General features: G+C 37.8%; 1 protein-coding gene across 23 annotated transcripts in view; it reads right to left on the bottom strand.

The window, feature by feature from the left end:
* NRXN1 (neurexin 1) overlaps positions 1-20,944 on the bottom strand; it is a 675,655-nt gene that overhangs the window by 85,150 nt on the left and 569,561 nt on the right. For 12 of the 23 annotated variants that reach the window (XM_088053912.1, XM_088053915.1, XM_088053919.1 and 9 more), the window contains 2 exons: positions 11,171-11,260; positions 9,420-9,739 (listed from right to left, as the gene is read on the bottom strand). In XM_088053912.1, the coding sequence (XP_087910038.1) occupies positions 9,420-9,739; positions 11,171-11,260 (410 nt within the window). The remainder of the gene's footprint in view (positions 1-9,419; positions 9,740-11,170; positions 11,261-20,944) is intronic. The other 11 variants (XM_088053923.1, XM_088053924.1, XM_088053925.1 and 8 more) reach the window with 1 other exon arrangement.

Genomic DNA, 20,944 nt, shown 5'->3' with positions numbered 1-20,944 from the left:
GCTGAGAAAATCCTACAAGCTGATGGCTATTTCAAAAGCCCTGTCAAGCTCTTCAGTCTTTCTTCTTGATTCACCCACAAAGCCCCAAATATTTAGTTTGTGGCTGGGTTTAAAGACCTAGCAAGATAACACAGAACATTGCACCTTCAAGTGTCTTGTTCCTCTCGTGAGCCTCTTTCCTTCAGGATCTGGGGGAATGTCAGCACCATGGAATCTGTTCACTCAGGCTTCCTCCCCCATGGTTTCTGCTCTTTCCAGAACTTACTTCTACTGGCTACATGTTCTCCCAAAACCTGGAACTTGCACCATTGTGTTTTTAGGTACAATCCGCAGTGACAATGTATCTGAACACATCAAAGCTGGGAATGGATTTGATCCTCAGCCCATCATCATCACACAGCAGAGAAGTGCTCGGTTATTTATCAATGGAGAGGAACCGGAGGAAGATGGTATCATTTCCCCTAAGTCAGAATACAAACCTCTGTCTTTGATTTCTGTTCATTGTTGAATATTTCATCAGATCCTCTGGAGTGGAATTTAAGCAAATTGTTCCTATTCCTCAGCCCATGTTCCTATGCACTTCTAGGAGAGAGTGGTATAGTTGGATCCATGGAAAAACCAGTTCTTCTCATAGTGAAGATGCCCCTGCCCATCATTGATGCTCCCTCTTTGGAGAAACTGGCAAGTCTCATAGCTTCCCTTTGGAGACTTAACTGTTCCCCTTCACATTAAAAAAATTCCAATCTCATGACTTCATCTGGATTTTTAAAAGGTGTGTGTGTATAAATACATGTGTGTATTTGCAAAACTGTACTGAAAAAAAGAGACATTTCAACAGTGATTCATTAAGTGAAAGGAAAACTATGCAAATAAATAAACACTGCATACAAAATTATTTGCAACAGAATTGCAGATGTTCTAGGCAAAGAGTATCAAGACATATCTATTAGGAAGTATCTAACTCTGAAGTAATGCCAGCATATAAACAAAACATAAGTTTCAGCTGTTCGAATCAACTGTTGATTACCAAATGAAAACAAATATTTAAAGACAAGTTCAGCAAACAGATTAAATTAAATAAATCAATAAATCACAAAGTACTTATTGAGTTATTCAAGACAGACATAGGATGTTGATACTACCCACAGGGGATAGAAAAGATTTTTGAGGAAACCTTCTGTACTAATTTATTAACTGAAAGTCCCCAGAATTGTTTGATTAAAGAAAATTATCCGCAGTCTATGAAGCAGGCGTGCCTGTGAATGAAGATTAGGTCTTAATAACTGTAAGTGAGCAGAAAGGTTTCTCACCTTCCTGTCACCATTGTGTTTAGAGGAAATTTTCAGTACATTATACAGTTGTATCACCTACATTTTGAAGAGCTCTGGTAAATGCTTGATGTTCAGCAAAACATCACACAACAGACTCCTGTAGTCAGGTCCTTGCCAGCCACACATAAAAGCAGGTTGAGCACTGCAACTTGCAGCAATTAGCCTGATTAATTAGATAGGGAAAGAAAATTCATCTCCCAGCTACTCCATGTGCTCTGGAAGCACTTGGAATCCATTGGCTGGCTGCAGCAGAAGGACTGACGCTTGTGCAGAGCACTGGGGGGCTGCAAGTGTGGCAGCACTTTGAAGCTTTTTTCAGGGCATGGTGCCTGCTCTGGGCTCTCACCACTGAGAGAGGAAGGTCACACCCTGAGTCGATTTGCTTTTCTTTCCCTCAGCTCTCAGGAATCACACACAAAAGAAATAGAATGTATTATTTCATGCTTTCTGAAAGGAAATTGTGTGAGCCAAGCTTGTAAAACACACAGTACTTCAATCATGGAAATGCACCAAAGGAAGTGGTTAACGAGATCTTCAGGCTTAGCACGGCTCCAGAAAGTGATAAGGGACGGAACAACTCTCGCTTTCTTTTCACGGGAGAACAGAAGCTCTGAGACACAATACAAGGATTTCTATCCTTCAAAGCTACTGAGAATCAGTGACTGTAATGCACCCAGCCTTTTCCAGCCACCCCAAATGCAGAAAAATGCATTACAGCCATGTGACAGTACAGTTAAGGGTCACCAGCTCAGCAACAACCTCTTGTTCCACCCAGGTGAAACAATCCCATTGTAATATTAATGTTTATTTACTGTGCTTGCAGGCACTGAGAAGGAACAGTGGAAGGCACAGAGTATGAAAGAGAGCCAAGCATTGCTTTATTTGAGGACCCTTCCTAAGGAAAGAGGTTGACACAAAGAGCTGTAACTGTGAGGGAAATATTTCTCCAACAACAAATCACTGCCTAAATTTGGGTGTGACTTTGCTCAGCATCAGTTTGATGCTGTCCCATGTTATGCAAAGGGATGCTTTAGAAATATTACTGTCATAACATGACATGAGAACTTACTAGGAATAAAGAAAGGCAGCATGCTATGAAAAAGCATCGGCACCAAGATGATGTTTGCTCTACTAAATTTCACTGTATTTAAAAATGGTAATGTGTCAAAATTTGAGACTGGATAAAACCAATCTGGGTTAAAAAAAAACCCCAAAAACATAATACAGCTAATTGTAATAAATTAACTTTGTCATTTAAACATGAAATAAAAAATTAAAGCAGCAAGTGATCTGAGATCCTTTTCTCTCAAATTGAACTTGAAATTAAACTTTATTTGCAACTAATTAATCAGCAATTTATGCAAGTATCTCGTCATTCTTTGGATTACTAACATTGCCGTAATTTCATTTACAAGCAGACATTTTTTCCTGTGTGTACACACCATAGGGGGTATTTTCATAGTGCTTTAGTTTTTAGACATATCCCACTGACTGAACAGAAATTCCATGGTTTGACATCCTATTGAGAATCCATCCCACTTGGATGGTGCCTCTTGAAGCTAATCCACAACAGAGCCAAAGATAAACCAGATATCTTCTGGATTGTGCAGTGCAGTAGGGATGAAGCAGCACTGCTGATCACATCCAGTTGTTTCTGTGCCTGTAGTTTTCCGTGCAACAGGTTAGGATTTGCCTTTGGTGCTCCACTGTGCTCCAAAGAGCCTCTATGAACCTTTCCACTCCAGAAAATGCCAATAACAACAACTAACAGCAAGTCTTATCCTCTGAGCTTGGCACACTTAAGGATATTGTTAGAATATTTATATATAAAAGTGTCATAAGATAAGATTTTTGAAAACATTGACGGAATATAGAAGCACTAATGAGTCTGAGGGACTTTTGAGAAACTCATCCTAAGCACACACATACACTTTGTTTTTCTTTTTCATCTTTGCTTTTTAAACACAAAGCACAGGGCAAGACCTGGCTATGCAATATGCAACAGGAGACCAGAATGGGCAGCACAACTGACACAATTTAGCTTCTCTGGGAGCTTAATATCCTTGAAATCTTTATGTTGAACCAGATTTGACTGAATTGGTCAAGGAATGCAATATTTATTAAGAGGAACAGACGGATAACCATGAGATCATGTAAGTCATACTTGGAAACAACAAACCAATGAGCCAGTTCAAGAGGCAATTGTACTGAGTGCTGATTTTCTAATGCCACCCTATTTGCACAACTTCAGTACTCCAGCTGAAAAGCCAATATTCAATATGCAAATATTTTGCAGTAGAATGGGAAAATCAAATGTGATTAGGTAGCAAATATTAAAACAAAGATAGAGAAGTTTAATGTTCACTGTATCCTCTTTTCAATTTTTTAGATGTCTTGTCAGTGATGTTGACAATTATGTTTTAAAACAATTAATCAAGTGATCAAAAATCACTAGGAGAATCTTAAAATTCTTAATATATTTTAAACAAAAGAAAACAAAACAACAAAACACAAAAAAAACCAACAACACAAACCCAAGGAAAGTGCATGTGTTTCATGCATCTGTTAAATTTCTGTCTGCCTGCAATTGAAATGTGTGCTCCTCACAACTACCACTGCACAGAGATCCTACTCCAAATAAGATTTGTCCTGAACACTCAAATTTCCCAGGATTTGTCATTTAAGGGACACATATGGGGGCTGAGCACTGGGATACTGGAAGCTGTGGGATTCACTTTACACTGATGAGCATCTGTTGAGTCAAATCCTCAGGATTTATCAGAGCCCTGGGGAAGAGCTTTGCCTGCTGTGGCTGATGAACTTTGGACAAGCTCCATGGTGTCTCCATCCAAAGAAATGGAAGCAGATACATGAAAAGAGAACAACGCCTGTGCATAGAAACAGGACTTTGCAGACCATACAGTAGATCATTTTAAACCAAAACAGGTGGGAAAAAACTCACCCTCCTATTAATGTTATCTTCATTCATTTGATGAACAGTGTGTCTCCATAAAACATGTTCACATTTGCTGTCCAGTGCAGAGCTCGTGTGTTCACAGCTGTCATTCTTAAAACTGACCTCTCTCCATGGGTAGCATCCCTGTTTTCTCCTGTGCTTGTTTTGATTTGGCAGGTGAAGTCTCTGAGCCAAGCCTGCCATTGTCCCTGCTACAATGAATGACATTTGAATCTGCCGCTTCAATATCTGTAAGGAAACATACCCTTCACCTGATGTAAGCCCTGCAGGGCAACTGACCAAATTTCTGTTCATTGATTTAGTTCTGCCTGACCAAAAATCAGTGACTATTGTTCCCAAACATGTAATCATCTCGCAGCATATAGCAATTGCTGGCTAAGTGGCTTAGTGTTATTGATAAGAACCCACCCTGATGAGAACAAAGAGGACTGCCAGAATACGTTATGGAAAATGAAAAAGCTATTTTGCACACAATTTTCAGAAATGGTTTCCAGTGCATGAGAGTAGAGGCTGCTCTGTGGATAGGCTGTCATAATCAAATCCTTAGAAAGGGATGAGAAATGAGCATATTATTCTTGATTTACTATCACTTCATTTATGATTTCCAGTTAATACAGATTCACAAAGCCATGCCAAAGAGATACTAAAGGCCTGATTGGGCTTTCCTAATTCAAGCAAAACCCATTCTCTAAGTCCTTTTGAAGCCTTTCAGGCTTCTGCCAACTCTTGCAATTTTTGTTGCAAGCCTTGCAGTACTAGTGTTTAGCTTAACATTTCAGCTCCTGGAGTTCTACAACATGAGAATCTTTATTTTCAATTTTAAAAGATGTTTATCACCTTCATGACTGAACAGAAAAACTTGAAAATTAGAATTTTTAAAAGTGTTAAAAATAAAAGACAAAAAGAAGGAAGAACTTAACTGTATCATTTTGCTAAATAACTCCATAAAAAGGTGATATTCTTAGACCAAATTAATGATTCCTGAGTCCAAGTGTATACCTAGCGTTCCCTAAAAGTTAGCAACACATATTTTCACTTAACACAAGTCCTGTTCTTGCAAAAATTAAGCTGGGGGATTTTTTTCCGTCCTCACAAAGGTATGCAAAATGTTGAGTCCCCTCCCATGCAGTGTGGGAGGAGCAAAGGATCTCCTGCAATACTCAGCTCCTGTGCCAGTGGCCAAGGCTTTCCCCCTGGTGTCAATGGCAATGTGAGAAGCAGAGGAAACATCTCACTGACCACCCAGCTCGTGCCAATTTTGCACCAACTGCTTGACCAGGCAGCTCAGTCCTTAAATTGCCTGATCCAGAATCTGCTGTAGCTCCGTGGTGATCCTACAGCTGCCTGAAAAGCCTGGATAAAAAACCACAAGGCAGTAAAGTGTCCCTCCCACAATGGCTGCAAATCTGCACACTTGCCAACACTAAAACACAATACTTGCTTTATTTCCCTCTTCCTCCCACCTCCTGATTTCTTCTTTTTTCCCTCCTCCTTACCTGATATCTTTTGTTTACTCTATGAGATACTGGAGGCAGGGACTTTCACTTCCTCTGTGTTTACACAGTGCCTTGCACTGAGGCTGACAGCTTGGATGCCTTTATAATCAAAAGGGGAGTAGGGAGGAGGATTTAAGGCACTAAGGAAAACCAGGCATTCACCTACTATTAACATCCAATAGGGTCTGAGTACCTTTCTCCTCTTTGAAAACTTTACATTTCCCAGTGCAATAATTAAGTTGCTTGTCCTCAGCAAAATGTCCATTGTTAAAATATTTCCAAGCTGGGAAAACCTTCATTTAGAGTCTTCAGCAAAAAAAACATTTATTTTTCAGAAGTACTAAGACCTCCTTTATCTAATATCATGTACAACAGTATTCAACACACTTTCTGGAAATCCCATGTGTATCTTGCATCATATATTGCTTTTGTTAATATCTGTGAGGGAGCAGAGACTCCGTCAATTAAATATTGTAGGATTTTTAAAAGAACCTTTCCTATAAATAGAGATTTAAATGATCTTCTTTAAGTATTGCAATCTTTAATTTAATTCAATACCTCTGCAAATGGAGCAAACAATCTCTGACTGATTAGATCATTTGCTTCTATTCTATTTCAGCCATGCACTGGTTTGCAGTAATGTAAGGTTTTTTCATTAGCAATTGCTGTTCAGCTGCATATTTTCCTCAGTAACCTAATTAATGCTGGAGAGGTAACTTTTCTTCTTGTGCATTACCGTCTGTCAGTGTAGCTGACACCATTGCAGAGGTTATATATAAGCAAAAATCGGGAAAAAAAAAAGGACAAAAATGAAAGAGAATGTAAAAGTCAAAGATAGATTTTTTCATGAAATGGTGAGTGTCTTTATCTCCAGTGACATCAAGGTGGAAAGTAATTACTCAGCACCCTGCAGGACAGACCCATGGGGGCCTTCTGGGTCACAAGGTCAGGAATTATTACATGAAGGTAAATAAGAACCAGGTATGAATGAAGAGAATAAATTATGTCCTTAAGTGATCCAGTAGCTTCCTAGGTCTTGTTGAATGGATAGTATAGCATCCTGCAGACAAATTTCATCTCTGACTTTGGGATGCTATCAGTCTCTTTAAATCAAATCATAGGCCTGATGGCAAACTGTGTTCCAGTGCAGTCTCTGACTAATGAAGTGTACAAAATGACACACAGAGATTCTACTAGGCAGGACATTCAGGTATAGATGGAATCAAAAAGGGCTCATTTATACACTCAAGATGCCTCAAGTGCTGCAGTGAAGTTACCATGGAATGCTTTCCTACAAATGTTGCTTTCAGGCTCCTAAATCAGGAGTTTCCCATCAGGTGCTCAAGGTCCTTGCTCCAGACAGGCTAACAGGTGAGAGAGGCTGATCAAAACCTTCACCCTCAGAATTCGGTTTGGAGCGATGCTCTGCACCTCTGGGTGCTCCTGGAGCCAGCTGGAAGCTCCTCATGGTGGGGTATCAAAGATCTCATGGTATTTTGGCATAACCACTTCAGCCAAAAAGGGATGAGGAGATGGCACAACTGCCTCGAGGCCACTCAGCCCCAGTTGGCAGCGAACTTCTCTAAACAATTGAGTAGATGTTCTGATAGAGTCAATAAGGGCCACATCTTAATTCAGGCATCACAGCCTAGAAACAGATCAGCTTTGGAAGATCATTTTCCCTGATTGACTTGTTTCCCCCTCTTCAGAAAAATTTACATCTCATCACAGTTGTTATCTTAAGAAAATGTTCTTCCAAAAAATATCTCATTGGAATACCTCAAAAAGAAAAGTCTTATTGGCTAAACATGAAAATTGTGTTCAAATTATATGGGGGATACTCCCAAAAACTGAGGCCAACTGGCAAAACAGTTATACCAGCAAATTCCCACTGCCTACAGATTACACAAGGTACCAACTGAGAATGGTCCCTGTGATCTTTTTCTTCCAGAACTGTGCCTGGGAATTACATGAGACAGTGGCAGAGACCAACAGTATGCTGGGAACTGACAGAACAGCTTAACTTTCTTTGATTTTAATTTAGTAGCATTAATTTAGCCCAAATTATTCCACACCATGAGGGTGTCCTACATTTTTGGAGACAGATTTTCTTTTTGGTAAATTTGATGAAGTCTTAGATTTTGTTGCTGCAAATACTGAGGTCAGACTAGTTGGATAATAGTGTGCAAGATACTATTTAAAACAGGATTAAGAACAAAGAAAATGTATTGCTATTTATTAAGATCCTATAACTTACTACGATAATTATTAAAACCTCCTGCAACCTGCAAGTCAAAATGCTTTGTTTTTAAGGATAATTTTTAACTTAAAAGTACTGCTTCAAGTTTGTTAAATAACAATTTCTACTTTTACTTTACTGTAGTTTTTGATCCACAGTATGAAGCTTACAAAGATACTACAGACAGAAAAGCTGAAGTGTCAAGTTTGATGCCCCAATTCACTCTGTGACTTGAGTTTTTACACAGAAAACAGGCAACCTGACCTCAGCCTCTGTCTAAGCTGCATGTGCTTCATTCTTGAGAAAATGAACCTTATTCAGCACATCCTGTTCCTCCCTCATGATGCTTTCTGTGTTCCTTGTCCTGCTTCTGGATCTCAGGAATATCGCTGTCTGTCATGGCTTGGTGGCACAGTGGGCACATGAACAAGCACGTGAACCAAATGAACATAAGAAAAGCTTTTAGCTGTGTACCTTTCTTTTCTTGTTTTTTTGTTTGTTTTGTCTGTTTTGTGATTTTTTTTTTGTTTTTAAAGAAAGAATAAATATGAAAGAATCTTCCCCACCACAGGAACGTCTTGGTAAGTTTTAGGTTTTTAAAGAACAATGTCTGACTGCTGTTACTCAGCGTATCCACAAGATGAAGGTACTTAATTCACTCACCTGTTTTTCTCCCCTCCTTTCCCAACAGCTAAATTTCCCCACATATTAGACAGAGATCCTGACAAAACCTGAAAGCAACTAAATATACCACCAAATTAATGAGATGCAAATAACCTCAACAAACAGCAAACAACAGCCTATGACCTGGAGGCTGTCTCCCATGGTGCAGAGAGCTCTTAATTCCTCTGCCACTGCCTCTTAAGCCAGAGAAGATGATCAATCGTGGGACTAGAGTGCTAATTCCCTCTTTTTCAGCCTCTTGCAACTTTTTGTCTTCACACCTCCTTCCTGCTCTCTCTTAAAACCATGCCTCTTTTCTCTATCTCATGGATAAAGTCACCACTTCATTTCATTATCTCTAATTCCAGACATCCTGCATTCCTACACTGAAAGCAATCGATGTAAGCCATCAAAGGAAGAAAGGGTATTTAAATATATGCACCACTATGAAGATGGATGAAGGAGCAATATAACTCAGCACCAGAACAATCTGAACTGGTAAGTTTGCCTAATTTAGAAGAAAAGCAAAGCCCATACTTTCCCTCAAAACGCAGATGAACATCACATCCATGAGCCGTGTACGGTACAGAACTTTCAACAGTAACACACGAATTCCTTTAACAGGAACAATTCCATCTGCAGAGGGAATGCGACAAAGGAAGCCGCGTTCAGAGGCGCGAAGATATTTGTAAAAGGCGAGGAAGCCGACTAACCTGACCAATGGGTTCTTTGGTCGGAGCCTTTCCTCTTCTGGCGGTGCTCGTGGCCAAGGTGGTTGTTGTTTCCATGACTGACGTGGACATCTCCGACTGCATCGCGGTGGCTGTGGACTCGGTTGTCATAGAGGAAGGCACTTCACCAACAAGTCTCACATTTCCTTCTATCACGATGTTGGCATCGTTTTCTGCTGCCATATTCAGAACTTTCAAGCCATTGTAGTAAAGACCAGAGAGCTGGCCTTGGAAAGGGTGGCCACGTTCCTTGCCTCCAATTTTTATGGTTGCTTGGCTATTGAAGATTGTGAGCTGACGCCCTGTGAAGATAATATTATATACATGCAAAAATGTTGACTGTGAACGCTGTACTCTACACGAGTGATAACAGATTGTCATGGGGTGAAAAATGACAGCAATAAACTATAAGAAAAGGATTTGACTCATAATTCATTGCTATTTAATGAGGTGTCCATGAAATGCATAAATTTTGAGAGCGTTTGCATTTTTCTTAATTTACGACGTTTTGGGATTTATATGTTTTTTGCTAAAAGGCCAATCAAATATATTTCCAAATGTGTTTGGCACTACAAGATATACCCCTCTCCCTTTTACCTGAAAGCAGTGTTAACCTTTTGGTGTGTCTCAAGAATGCCAGTTTTTCTATTTCCTTACGATAACTTTTTCTTCAAGTCTGCCAACATTTAGGTTGTTTTTTTTTTCCACGCAATTCAGCATAGAGCCTATAGCTTTATGTACAAGTGAGTTTATGCATGTATAGACATATACAAATATGTATATACACACAGACAAAATTTATATATATGCCATCAAGTCTCTAGGTCAAGTGAATTTTAAAGAATTTATGCAGAAATCCATTGCATCTCTATATAAGTAAATGTTTGCATTTTTAATTAAGTAGTTCCTTTTTGTATTTAAATGTTTTATTTCCCTTCAACATACACACTGAAAAGAAACACATGGTTCACACTGAGTATCTCAGAGGCAGATTCAAAAATAGATGTCTGATTGGCTTTCAGCAAGGCTATCAATTAAAATAAAAGATTTTAGATGTAAAAGCGGCTTCAGAAATGATACACATACCGATGGAGAAATCATGGCACATTTCCATTAAACAGAGAAATCCTCAGCAACAGTACCACTCTTAGTAAATAGAATAGTCACTTTAGCAGATTGGTTTCTGCTCACAAAAAGCATGCACACAACTTTAAGTTCTGTTTTAATTAGTGTTTGTTCCAAAATCCCCTTAGAAGGTTGCAAACGTTAAAGGGACTTCATTTTGGTTGGCAATTCATATTGCCCACTATTTAAGATTCCTACAGTTTAAACAAATTTTTTTTTTCAGGACCATAATGAAGATATCATAACTACACATATTTTTAGTTAATAATTTAGATGCTGGAACATGTAATATAATCTATGAATGATTTATAATTTTTGGTTAATGTTTGCTATGAGTACCTTCATAGATTGAGTTAGTGGATTATATTTAACAGTCCCTTTAACCTTAAGTTAACAGGGTAAGATTATTAAACAGCTGGTACTTCTAGAAATGTATAGAAATTATTATACAAGGTATGCAAATATTACTCTATATTTTACTTTTTAAAATTTGTTTTAATTTAGTTTTACTGAAATTTATTTTTTATGTTTATTAGTGTTACAATGAAGCACTACTTGGTTATGTTCAAATTATTTTTTTATTTGAAGTTTTAATCAATGTTTTTTACCTTTGTCGAGTAGCCATTCATCAACTACTCGACCAAGTCGATATGGAATTCGCTGTCTAGCAATCGCCAGGCGCTCGTTATCATTGTTTCCTTTAAAGTTTAAAGAGACATTTCATTGGTTAAAATCTGTAAGGTCAAAGGTTAAAAGTTAATACTTAAAGCTTGAGCTATACAGTTGCCACATGATTTTTTGAAATTTGGAATTTTAAAAAGTGCTACCTAGAACATTTCATGGTTCAGACTTTTCATTCATTCATTTATTTTATTTTAGCAAACAAAATTATTCCTATGTTAATTGAAAATTAGAAATCTGCATTTGAGCTAGGTTATTAAACTTATGTTATAGACAGACCCAAAAAACAAATTTAAACATCATCGAATGGCTTTACAAAAAAATGATAGTTGACCTCAGGGTTTTGTCTTTTTTGATGTTTCTTATTAACTAGTTAAACATGTTCAGGTGAAACAGGTTTAAGTTTTCAAAAGACATCCAACCTCTCACTCCAGGTTAGTCATTTAAAGAAGAAGAACACAACTCTTAATCACCACTAAGGCACACTTACTTCTTCTGTCTAATAATAGTCCCGCTGTAACTTAGTCCTAAGCAGAAAAAATACACATTTCTTGGCTTAATTAAAATAAAATCCAGAGATTCAAATACATGGTACAGAACAGACCAGGGCATTCAGTTTGTACATTCTCTTAGGACTCCTTGACAACGTCTTGAAGGAACACCAAGGCTTTGACAAAAGTGATTTGCTAAAAGGTAGCCTGGTTCTGAAACATGGAAGTGCTTTAAAATTTAGCAAGAGGCCATCTGTGGTGGGGCTTCATAAATTATGAACTACCCAGAACCCAGCAATGCAAAGGACAGACTTGTCATATTTGCCAACTGTATCTATCCTCAGTCAGTGGAGAAATCTTTGACTTAACTAAAACAGTGAGATAAAATAAGGTTGGTACAGTCAGAAAAATAGCAGATGAAGAATAATTAGGAAAGCACTTTAAATATTTATTTGTAATTAGTTTTTTGTTTTTGAGTGATATAGTTGTGATCCCTTAGAATACCACTTAGAAAGCTACTTAGGAGAATGGCAAACCTAAGTATTTCCTTCAATGTACAGGCTTTTGGTGGCAGCAGAGTTTTAGACCAACAATTTCTTTTTCATTCATTGTACTGGTTCATATTAGTAAAGAATCTGAGGGATAAGAAGAGCAAAATGAGTAAAAAGCAGTCATTTATAAATCATGTCCAAATGCAAAGTAAATATTATTGGCTCAAATGTGCACATTTTCTTTCACTTCAAAACCCACCAAACCAACCAAGAAACCAAGTCCTGTAACTGCAGTGGAAATGTAAGCCCACGCTGCAGTGAGCCCATACAGTGCTCAGAAAGAGATGTTCTTGAGCTAGAAGGGTCCTACTGCTAACTGTCAAACAGAAATATTACCCAAATTTAGGAGATCAGTGTTCCAGTTTGTCACAAAATTACAAGCCGTAACAGGTTTGCCAGGAAGAATCAGTACAAAAACCCTCCAAAACTGCAAATAAAGCCATGGTGGTTTTATGCAGACATTTATTCTGCAGGGCTGAGAACTGCTGCTTTCCATGTTTCATGCATCCCTCACTTGGTTTAGCATGGACATCATTCACCAAGAGAGAAGCTGACCTATTTGCTTTTGAGGAGATGGCCTTTTCCTGTTTGTTCCATTTCCAATATCAAATCATAAAATGGTTTGGGTTTGAAGGGACGTTTGAAGATCATCTATTCCCACCCCCCCGCTATAAGTAAAGACATCTTTCACCAGATCAGGTAGCTCAAAGCTCATTTGACCGGACCTGAAGCCCTTCCAATGATGGGGCATGCACAACTTCTTTGGACAACCACAGAAGGTGTTTCCATAACCTCTCTGAGTAAATATGCCATGTGAACATCTAAGTGTATGTCATATTAAAAAGTACATGGGCATATATACATATATATAAAATATATACATTTTGTTTGCATGTACATTTCTCTCAGTTCTCAGCGTGGAGGTATATTTTCCATAAAACAGAACTGAAACTGAATATCAAACATTTTACTGAAACTTTCCCTTTTGAACTTCTCCAAGAAAGCGAAAATTTAGAATTAAACACATCACAACACAACTACTGTGATGATGTGAGAATACAGATTTTTTTTTTTTTCTTGATATCATCTTTAAAATTGATTCTCTTCATTCTGGACTTCTTTTCTTACAACAAACTTCCTGTGACTAAATGGAAATTTGAGAAGTACCAGAAAAAAAAAAGCCCATAAGAAATGTCATGTGACCAACACAGGAACATCAAAAAAAAAGGTATGATCCTACATGTTTCTGTTCTTGATTTGTATCTTCCATCAAAATATGTGTGTGTATATATATACCTAAACCACTGTGCTAATAATTTATATTTTCTGACAGTCAGTTACTTTTAACACATTTAGCTTTTCAATGAGATGTTTCAACAGTTTTGATTGAGGCTTTATCACTTGAGTCACTGAATAAGTGAGAGAACGTCCTGTTTCTAAAAGGTTTCTTTAACTTACAGTAAATGAATCATGAGTTTTAGTTAGTGTTGTGTACTTTTTTTTTTTTTTTTGGTTATCTATAACTTTTTTTAAAAATGGGGGAGTGGGTGGAATTCTTCTATGTGATTTATAAGAAAGGCTAAGTTGTTGAGAACAGGTCTGTGGGCATAAGGAATGCATTAACATAATGGAAATAAGTCTCATGGAGAGAGATCATCATTCACTCATCAACTTCACGCACAGTTACTCACTGGATGCTTTCAAAATCCCAAAAGAACCTGGGAGTTATGGCAAAGTGTTCACAACTGTCTATACTGGGAAGGCATTAAACTGTGTTATTTATTCACTCAGTGTAAATCAGGAACATGGGGTAAGAGGACCCCCTGCAGCCACCAGACTGGATCCTTGGTGCTATTGCAACTCTCTGTCGCAATTCCATGACTAACACGGGATCTGTCCCAGGCATGGTCCACTCTCACTATTCTGCAGCTGCTCCAGACCATCTCAGTGGTAATCCTGGAAACTCCTCTGTGAACTTGCATAAATTTAATCTTGGCCAGTTTATACATTTCTTTGAATTATTTCATTAAAACATACAATATGTATAGTTTTTGAGGCTATTATAATGTGATTCTATCAATAAATTATGTTTTATACTAGCTGCAGCAGTCCTGCACCACTGGGAGCAAAATTCAAATGAAAAGCAAGGAAATAACAATTTGATTTGTAAAGGTCACACAAAAAATAATTGCTGATTACATTAGCCCATTCCCCATCAGAGGAAAAGTGCGGTGTGAAATACATCTCAATTTGACACTATTACATTAGCTTAAATTCTTCTACTGTATAATATAAATGGAAAGGCTAGAGGGAAATGTTGTAGCACTTATCTGGATTTAGTTTCAAGGAGAACACATGGATTTAGTAATGATGAAACCAGTAGACATATAACAACCACATAAAAAAAAATATACATAGAATTGAAAATAACAGAAACTCCATTAAAAGCAACAAAAGTCCCATTTACTATGTAATGAAAAACACACATAGTTTCAGTAACTGCTTCTTGCTAAACAGCTGGTTTGGGTCACACACACAGCAACAACGAATCTGGATAGACCCAGAAAAACTGCATGTGTTTCCCTCATTTTATAATCTCATCCTCACTGGAGAAATCATAACTACCACAGATTTTTTTCTCCTCAGGAGTATTCTGTTCATGTTTCTCTACCTTCCTTTATTTATGCTTGTTTTTCCTAATATGGTGAACCACAAGGTGCTTCTTCAGTAAAAAAAACTTCCATGAAGGTTAATAAATTTTCTCATACTCTAAATAAACCTGCGGCTTTGAGATTTTATTCTGTTACGCATCTGAAAGATTAAGTGCTCTGGCAGGCATCCTTTCAATCGTAATTCATAAAAAAAAACTCCTGATGTGCCTAAACTTTAATTGTAGACAGCTGTGTGACTATCCAGCATTACTCTTCCAGGTTATATGGCCAAGATTTCTTTGATTAAAAAAGCTGGGTGGCAATGATTCACTCAGGATGTGCACCATGACATTGTCTAACCTGATTGAATTCTAGATGGCTTCATTCTTCTGCCAAATAGACAATATTTTGTCACAACAGACTGTTAATTCCATACTGGCAGAAAGGCTTCAAGGGAATAACAATAATTCCAAAGAATCAAGGTAAGCACAGAAGAGCAGCAAAGGTCAAGTCTTTGAGTCAGAGTTAAATCTTGTGTCACAACGGAGAAGAAGCAGTCCAAGAAAACTGTAATCATACCTTTATATCTATAGGTCAGCTGGGACAAACTAACTATGTGAACTTCACTAATATGTATTTTATCCCTCCTGATTTATTATATTGTCAGGGCTGGAGTGTAATTCTATTTTGTGCTCTGAAATAAAGGTGTCAGTTATTGATGTGAAATAGCAGCATCCTTGAAAGGGAATAAGTAAGAAGGTTGAAAATCATGAGTCTGTGAAGAGCAACCTAGACTAGGGAATATTTTCTTTGAAACAAACCCTTTAACAGAATACAAATTCACATTGTTAGTCCCAGAGATCTGTTAGGGAAATAAATAACAAAGTGATGAAACCAAGGTCTATCTCCAATTATAAACAACCCTCTCTCTCTAGTTTTGCTCATCATGATCTTGACACCGCTCTTTCTGAAGAACTGAACCCTAATGACTCCTCTGGCATCTGCAAGAGGAAGACAGAGACCCACATCATTCCTCCAGATGCAGTTAGGGATGAAAGCTGACTGAAATGTCAGTTGCATGGCATGAAGGGAAGCCACAGAAGCTCTGGGTAGGATTGGGGGGTAAACAGTCCACAAACAGTCTCACATGGCCAGGAAATGAAATCACAGTAATCTCAGTAATGGCCCATACTAAAGCTCTTTTGTATCAACTATTTCCATTGTTGTGCACACAGGCTTGAGACTGAGGTGCATGGGGTAGAGAAGAGGTCCAGGTTCACCTCAGGAAATCACTGTGCTTGTAAGGAACACTGCTCTGACCTATATTTTTGCTGAGTGCTTACAGATTTGTCTAGCCAGTGACAATCCAGGATTTGATCCAGGAGTGACCTCTGTGTGGACCAGATGAAGGTGTATGTCCTTTCCTGTTGCTGAAAAGATGTCAGCTCTACTTGTTACAGTGTGTGGGGAGAAACACAGGAGGATGTAGTGGTCAGTCTGGAAGATATTGTATGAGGAATTATATACCCAGAAGGCTGATTTGGGTCTCTTCCCATGCTTGGAGGGAATGTAAGCACAGGGTTGCAGAATGTGAACATTTTGAACAAACCTTGTTGCCGGCCCAGTGAGAAGATAAAAGTGCAAAGAAACTCTTAAGTTAGAGAAAGAACCTGTAGCAAATAAGTTAGAGTGCAGCTCTTCTGAAAAAAATTTAACCCATAAAGAGAGAAACCACCATGAAGTACAACTCCTCCAAACTTTGAAGTGTCAAGCCTGGCAAGTTCATACTAAGTGACTATAGTACAATATGACCCTTTACACCCTACAGGAACTCCCAGATTCCTTGCAATGAATATTAAAAGCATCCAAAGAGACTATTTGTTCACAGAACGACTGATAGAGGTCTTCATAGCAGAGTAAAATCTCTCACTAGGGGCTTATAACACTGCTAAAAACAAAGCAAAACTTAGGTTTGCCTTTAAGAATACAATTTCCACATCTATTGAAAGACGTCCATTTATCTTACAGCCTGTACCAAATCATATTCACCTGTAAGCTCCTTACTTCATGCTTGCATATTAAACAAAGCAAATAATATTTTTACAACTTTCTACAGGATTAAACTGCAAACTCTCATTAACCTCTCAAGGGGAGCTGAACCTTCACTTCAAATCAACTACCTTCTGCCCTGTTTTGCTTTTGATTATTTTTCACTGGATTAATTAGTAATTAAATGAAGAGTGTGCTCTTCCTGACTCTCATTTCCTCACTATAATGCAGTATTTTGATAGATTGGTGTATTATATCAAAAACAAGAAAGAGAAGATGAAAAGCAACAAGAAGCAGATAAGAAAACATAAGACTTGTCTCATAAATTAAAGGTCATATTTTGTTATCTGGAGTTTTCCAAAGATCCTTTGTACTGCTTGTGTACAGATCTATTAAATGAGCTAATATTATGGGGCTGCTGCTAAAACAGGCAGGAAAATTGATAGAAACCATTCAAGAGGAAAGAATTATTGTAAGTGTGGTACCATGCCCCACATTACCCCAAGACTGACATAAGGACTCTGAACTGTTTCTAAATCATAATGTCACAGCATTTAAGGTTACCTTTTCTATATAACTTTAACCAGAAGTTGACCGTAAGCAGTTTCTTATTCAACAGATTTTCAACAGCTGGAAAATGGATAATGCTTCAAACTTATTGCATTGAAAATTAGCTAGGTCTGAGATAGCAGCTATTGAGGGTGCTCTCCTGACTTCTGCCCAGGTAGCAATCTGGATGATCTTCATTTCATGCTAGAAAAGAGGTGCTATTTAGAATGTCTCTTGACAGAAACAATACATTATGTAATTGAACAATGGAAACTGGGAAACACTGCTCAGCTTTTATTTTAAATTCCCACTGGGCTGTAACTCCATGAATATCCAGTATTCAAGTAGAAGCCATCAATAAGAAAGGACTTATTAACTGTGTGGTAAGTCTCCTAATTAAGTTTAATCACCACATAAGTTCTGAGATCAGAATAAGGACAAACCATCAAAAGGTCATTGCTCATATCTTCGCATTTTATTGTATTCAGTGAAAGGCTTTGGAAAAATCTATTTTTCCCATAAATTATTTGTGGACCATTTGTAACACAAAAATTTATCTGAAACAATTGGGAAAATCTTCTGGAGTTAAATCCTACTCTTGGTTATATGGTTGATAAGAGAAAATAGAGTATTGGCCTTCAGTTGTGATCTCCAAATCTGCCGCAACTGGACTGCTTTAGCAGATTGTTCAGGGGCAGTGCAGGGTACAGATAAAGTCATGCTCATTACATGACCAGATTCATAAACACTGCAAGAAGTCCAAAGCACTCAGCATCAACCTTCATCAACAGCACACAAACTGACTTCACTGCAGCTGTAAATTTCAAAAACGTTCTTTCACAAAACATGAAGATGCTGGAGTTAACCCCTGTGTCTCAAAGTCCTGGGACATACAGGTGCTTTGTCACACTTGCTGCACCTGCCCAGGCTGTATCATTTCATTCTCCTAGGGACAAGCATAATTACACACAAGCCAACAAAACAGAACAGGAACAAAACAGAGGTCAGTATTTGGACCAAATTTTTCCAAACCGAAAACTAAAAATGTGCTCAGACAGACAGAAAATGTCATTTGAGAGAGAAAAATCTGTTCTGTTTCAGCAGTGCAGGCAAAAAGAAAAAAAAAGAAAAAAAACTAGCCCTTGGCCAAAGGAAGCTCAAGATTTTCAGTTCTGTCTAAAAGTGGCATTTCAATTTATGTATTTATGCCTTGCAGACATTTTACTATAAAAGAATAATCTGTTTCAAATGGAAAGGTTTAAACTTGCACATATAGAGGGGTTTTAATGCTTTTGGCAAGACACAGTAACAGAAACTGTAATAATGGAAACAGATGTTCACTGAGACAAAAGCAGAGGAGTGCTTTAGGACTGCAGAAGTACAACAAGACCACCATGGAAAAGCATAATGGCTGTGAGTAGACTCCCAGAGGTTTAATTTTATCTCTGAAAAACTGAAATAATCTAATCTCCTATTTATATCTTTTTTAGAAAAATCACTAATAATTCCCCTGTAACCTAAGATAAGTTGCATATCATTTTAACTTTATATAAAATGCAGCTCATTTTCTAATAATCTGCAAGACATTTCCAGTTAGCTAAGGTTTTCCCCCTTGTGATTGATTATGTTTTGTTTGTTTTTGGGTTTTTTGTTTTTGTTTTTTTTTTGTTGTGTGGCCTAGAATTGTTGCGAAACATTTGATTTTGTTTTGAGATGTCAATTTTGAAGTGAATTGAGAAGTTTGGTGCTCAGATATTCTGAATTTCTATCTTCAAAACTCTTCTATATTTTCCTTCTTGTATGGTTTAGGAAGTTATCAAGGAAGGGAAAGTTTGGTTACCATAACAGATTTATCACTCTCCTGATATCTCTGCTTCATGACTTCTCATTTTCTCTGTTTAAAAATGGGACAAAGACCTGCTGCTGAGCAAAGACCCTGTGTGGGGAATAGGCAGGAGAAGGGCTGTCAGTGTTGGCACAAACCACATCTGTGGAAAGTCCATTTCAGTACCCCCTATTCTTCAAAAGTCCATAAAGACACACTGGGCATTGAGCACCGAAGCAATTCTCTGTTTCCTTCCTAAATCACAGCCTGATCATGTTTGTGAGCAGATCTCTCCTGGGATGTTTTCAGATGACCGATGGTGTCAAGGTAGCCTTGGGCCTCCAGAAGAGAAAGCCAGTGACTCCAAAGCCAGTCCTAACACATGTGGATCCTGCACCAGATGAACCAAGACAACCCTATGCTTTAAGCTCTTGCCCAGGACACACATATGAGAAGCTGCTCTGTTTTAAAAGCTAATGAGGCCAAATTTTGGATGGGCAGTGCAAAGCTGGCAGCTAACTTTCATGTAGGTCTTCATTTATTGGCTTGATTTTCAGAGCAAATCTGAGCTGAAGCACCAGAATGAAAAAACAATCAATATTGAACTGTTTAAGCATATATGAATTTTCAAGGAAATAGATAATCACTATTCAACTGTCAATATGCTTAATTTTTCATTTTGTTTTACAAAATTCATTGGCTGATGCAATACCCACTGTGTAGACCTGACATCTACTTTGAAACACTTATGAAATGTTAAATGGGAAAAAGATCAACTTTAGAAAGAAAAGAGCTCTGCTAGCACAATTTACACATCTACTTTTTCTCAGGGAACCACTTGACCTTTTAAAAACATACTGAAACCCACCATGTTGAAATTAAATAAGGCTATTATCATCTTTCCAGCTTTATGAACTCTTGTAGCTTCTCCAACATGAAGCACTAATGCATTATTAAATATAATGTAATATGCTATTTAAATTATTTTTATTTCTAAATGATAGTACTGAGCAAGTTGAAGCATTAAATAAGCATCTAATTCAAAGCAGATAATACAGTAACAGCTAAAATGGGCAGATGACTTGCTAACAAAATATTAATACATTCCAGTTTAATTAGCATATTTCAAGACAAAATTCAGGCCTCTGAGCAGGAAGGACTACATCAGTCCATCAATCTACTGTCCATCATCACCCATGAAAGTACTGGCATGGACTCAATAGATTGGATGGGAAAAGGGAGCTGCCTCCTGTCCTTGCTTTTATTCATATGTTCACAGATTTGCCACTCCTAAAGCAGAACACTAAAACTTATAAACAAATTTTCACTGCTTAGGCTGAAGTACATTCAATTAACACTAAAATATGTCTAACTGCCAGGGTAGATTGTTACCACCAATAAAGTACCAGGCTGCAACAGGATTCTGTCAAGGATTGGAGTTACATCCCATTTTGTTTTCTGCACAGAACACCCGTGGTGCTCACATCCAGAGAGCTACAACAGATAAGGGAAGTGTACAGGCAGCAGATTATTTTTGACACACTCCTGCAGCATGGCTCATCTCTCCAGCTCAGCTGGAAAAGCT

The sequence above is a fragment of the Pseudopodoces humilis genome, chromosome 3, assembly GCF_049639895.1.
Source record: "Pseudopodoces humilis isolate 2021_Gansu_Grassland_sample_001 chromosome 3, ASM4963989v1, whole genome shotgun sequence".
Classification (NCBI taxonomy): Eukaryota; Metazoa; Chordata; class Aves; order Passeriformes; family Paridae; genus Pseudopodoces; species Pseudopodoces humilis.
Note: the sequence above shows the minus strand (reverse complement) of the source record. Positions and strands in the feature narration are given on the sequence as shown.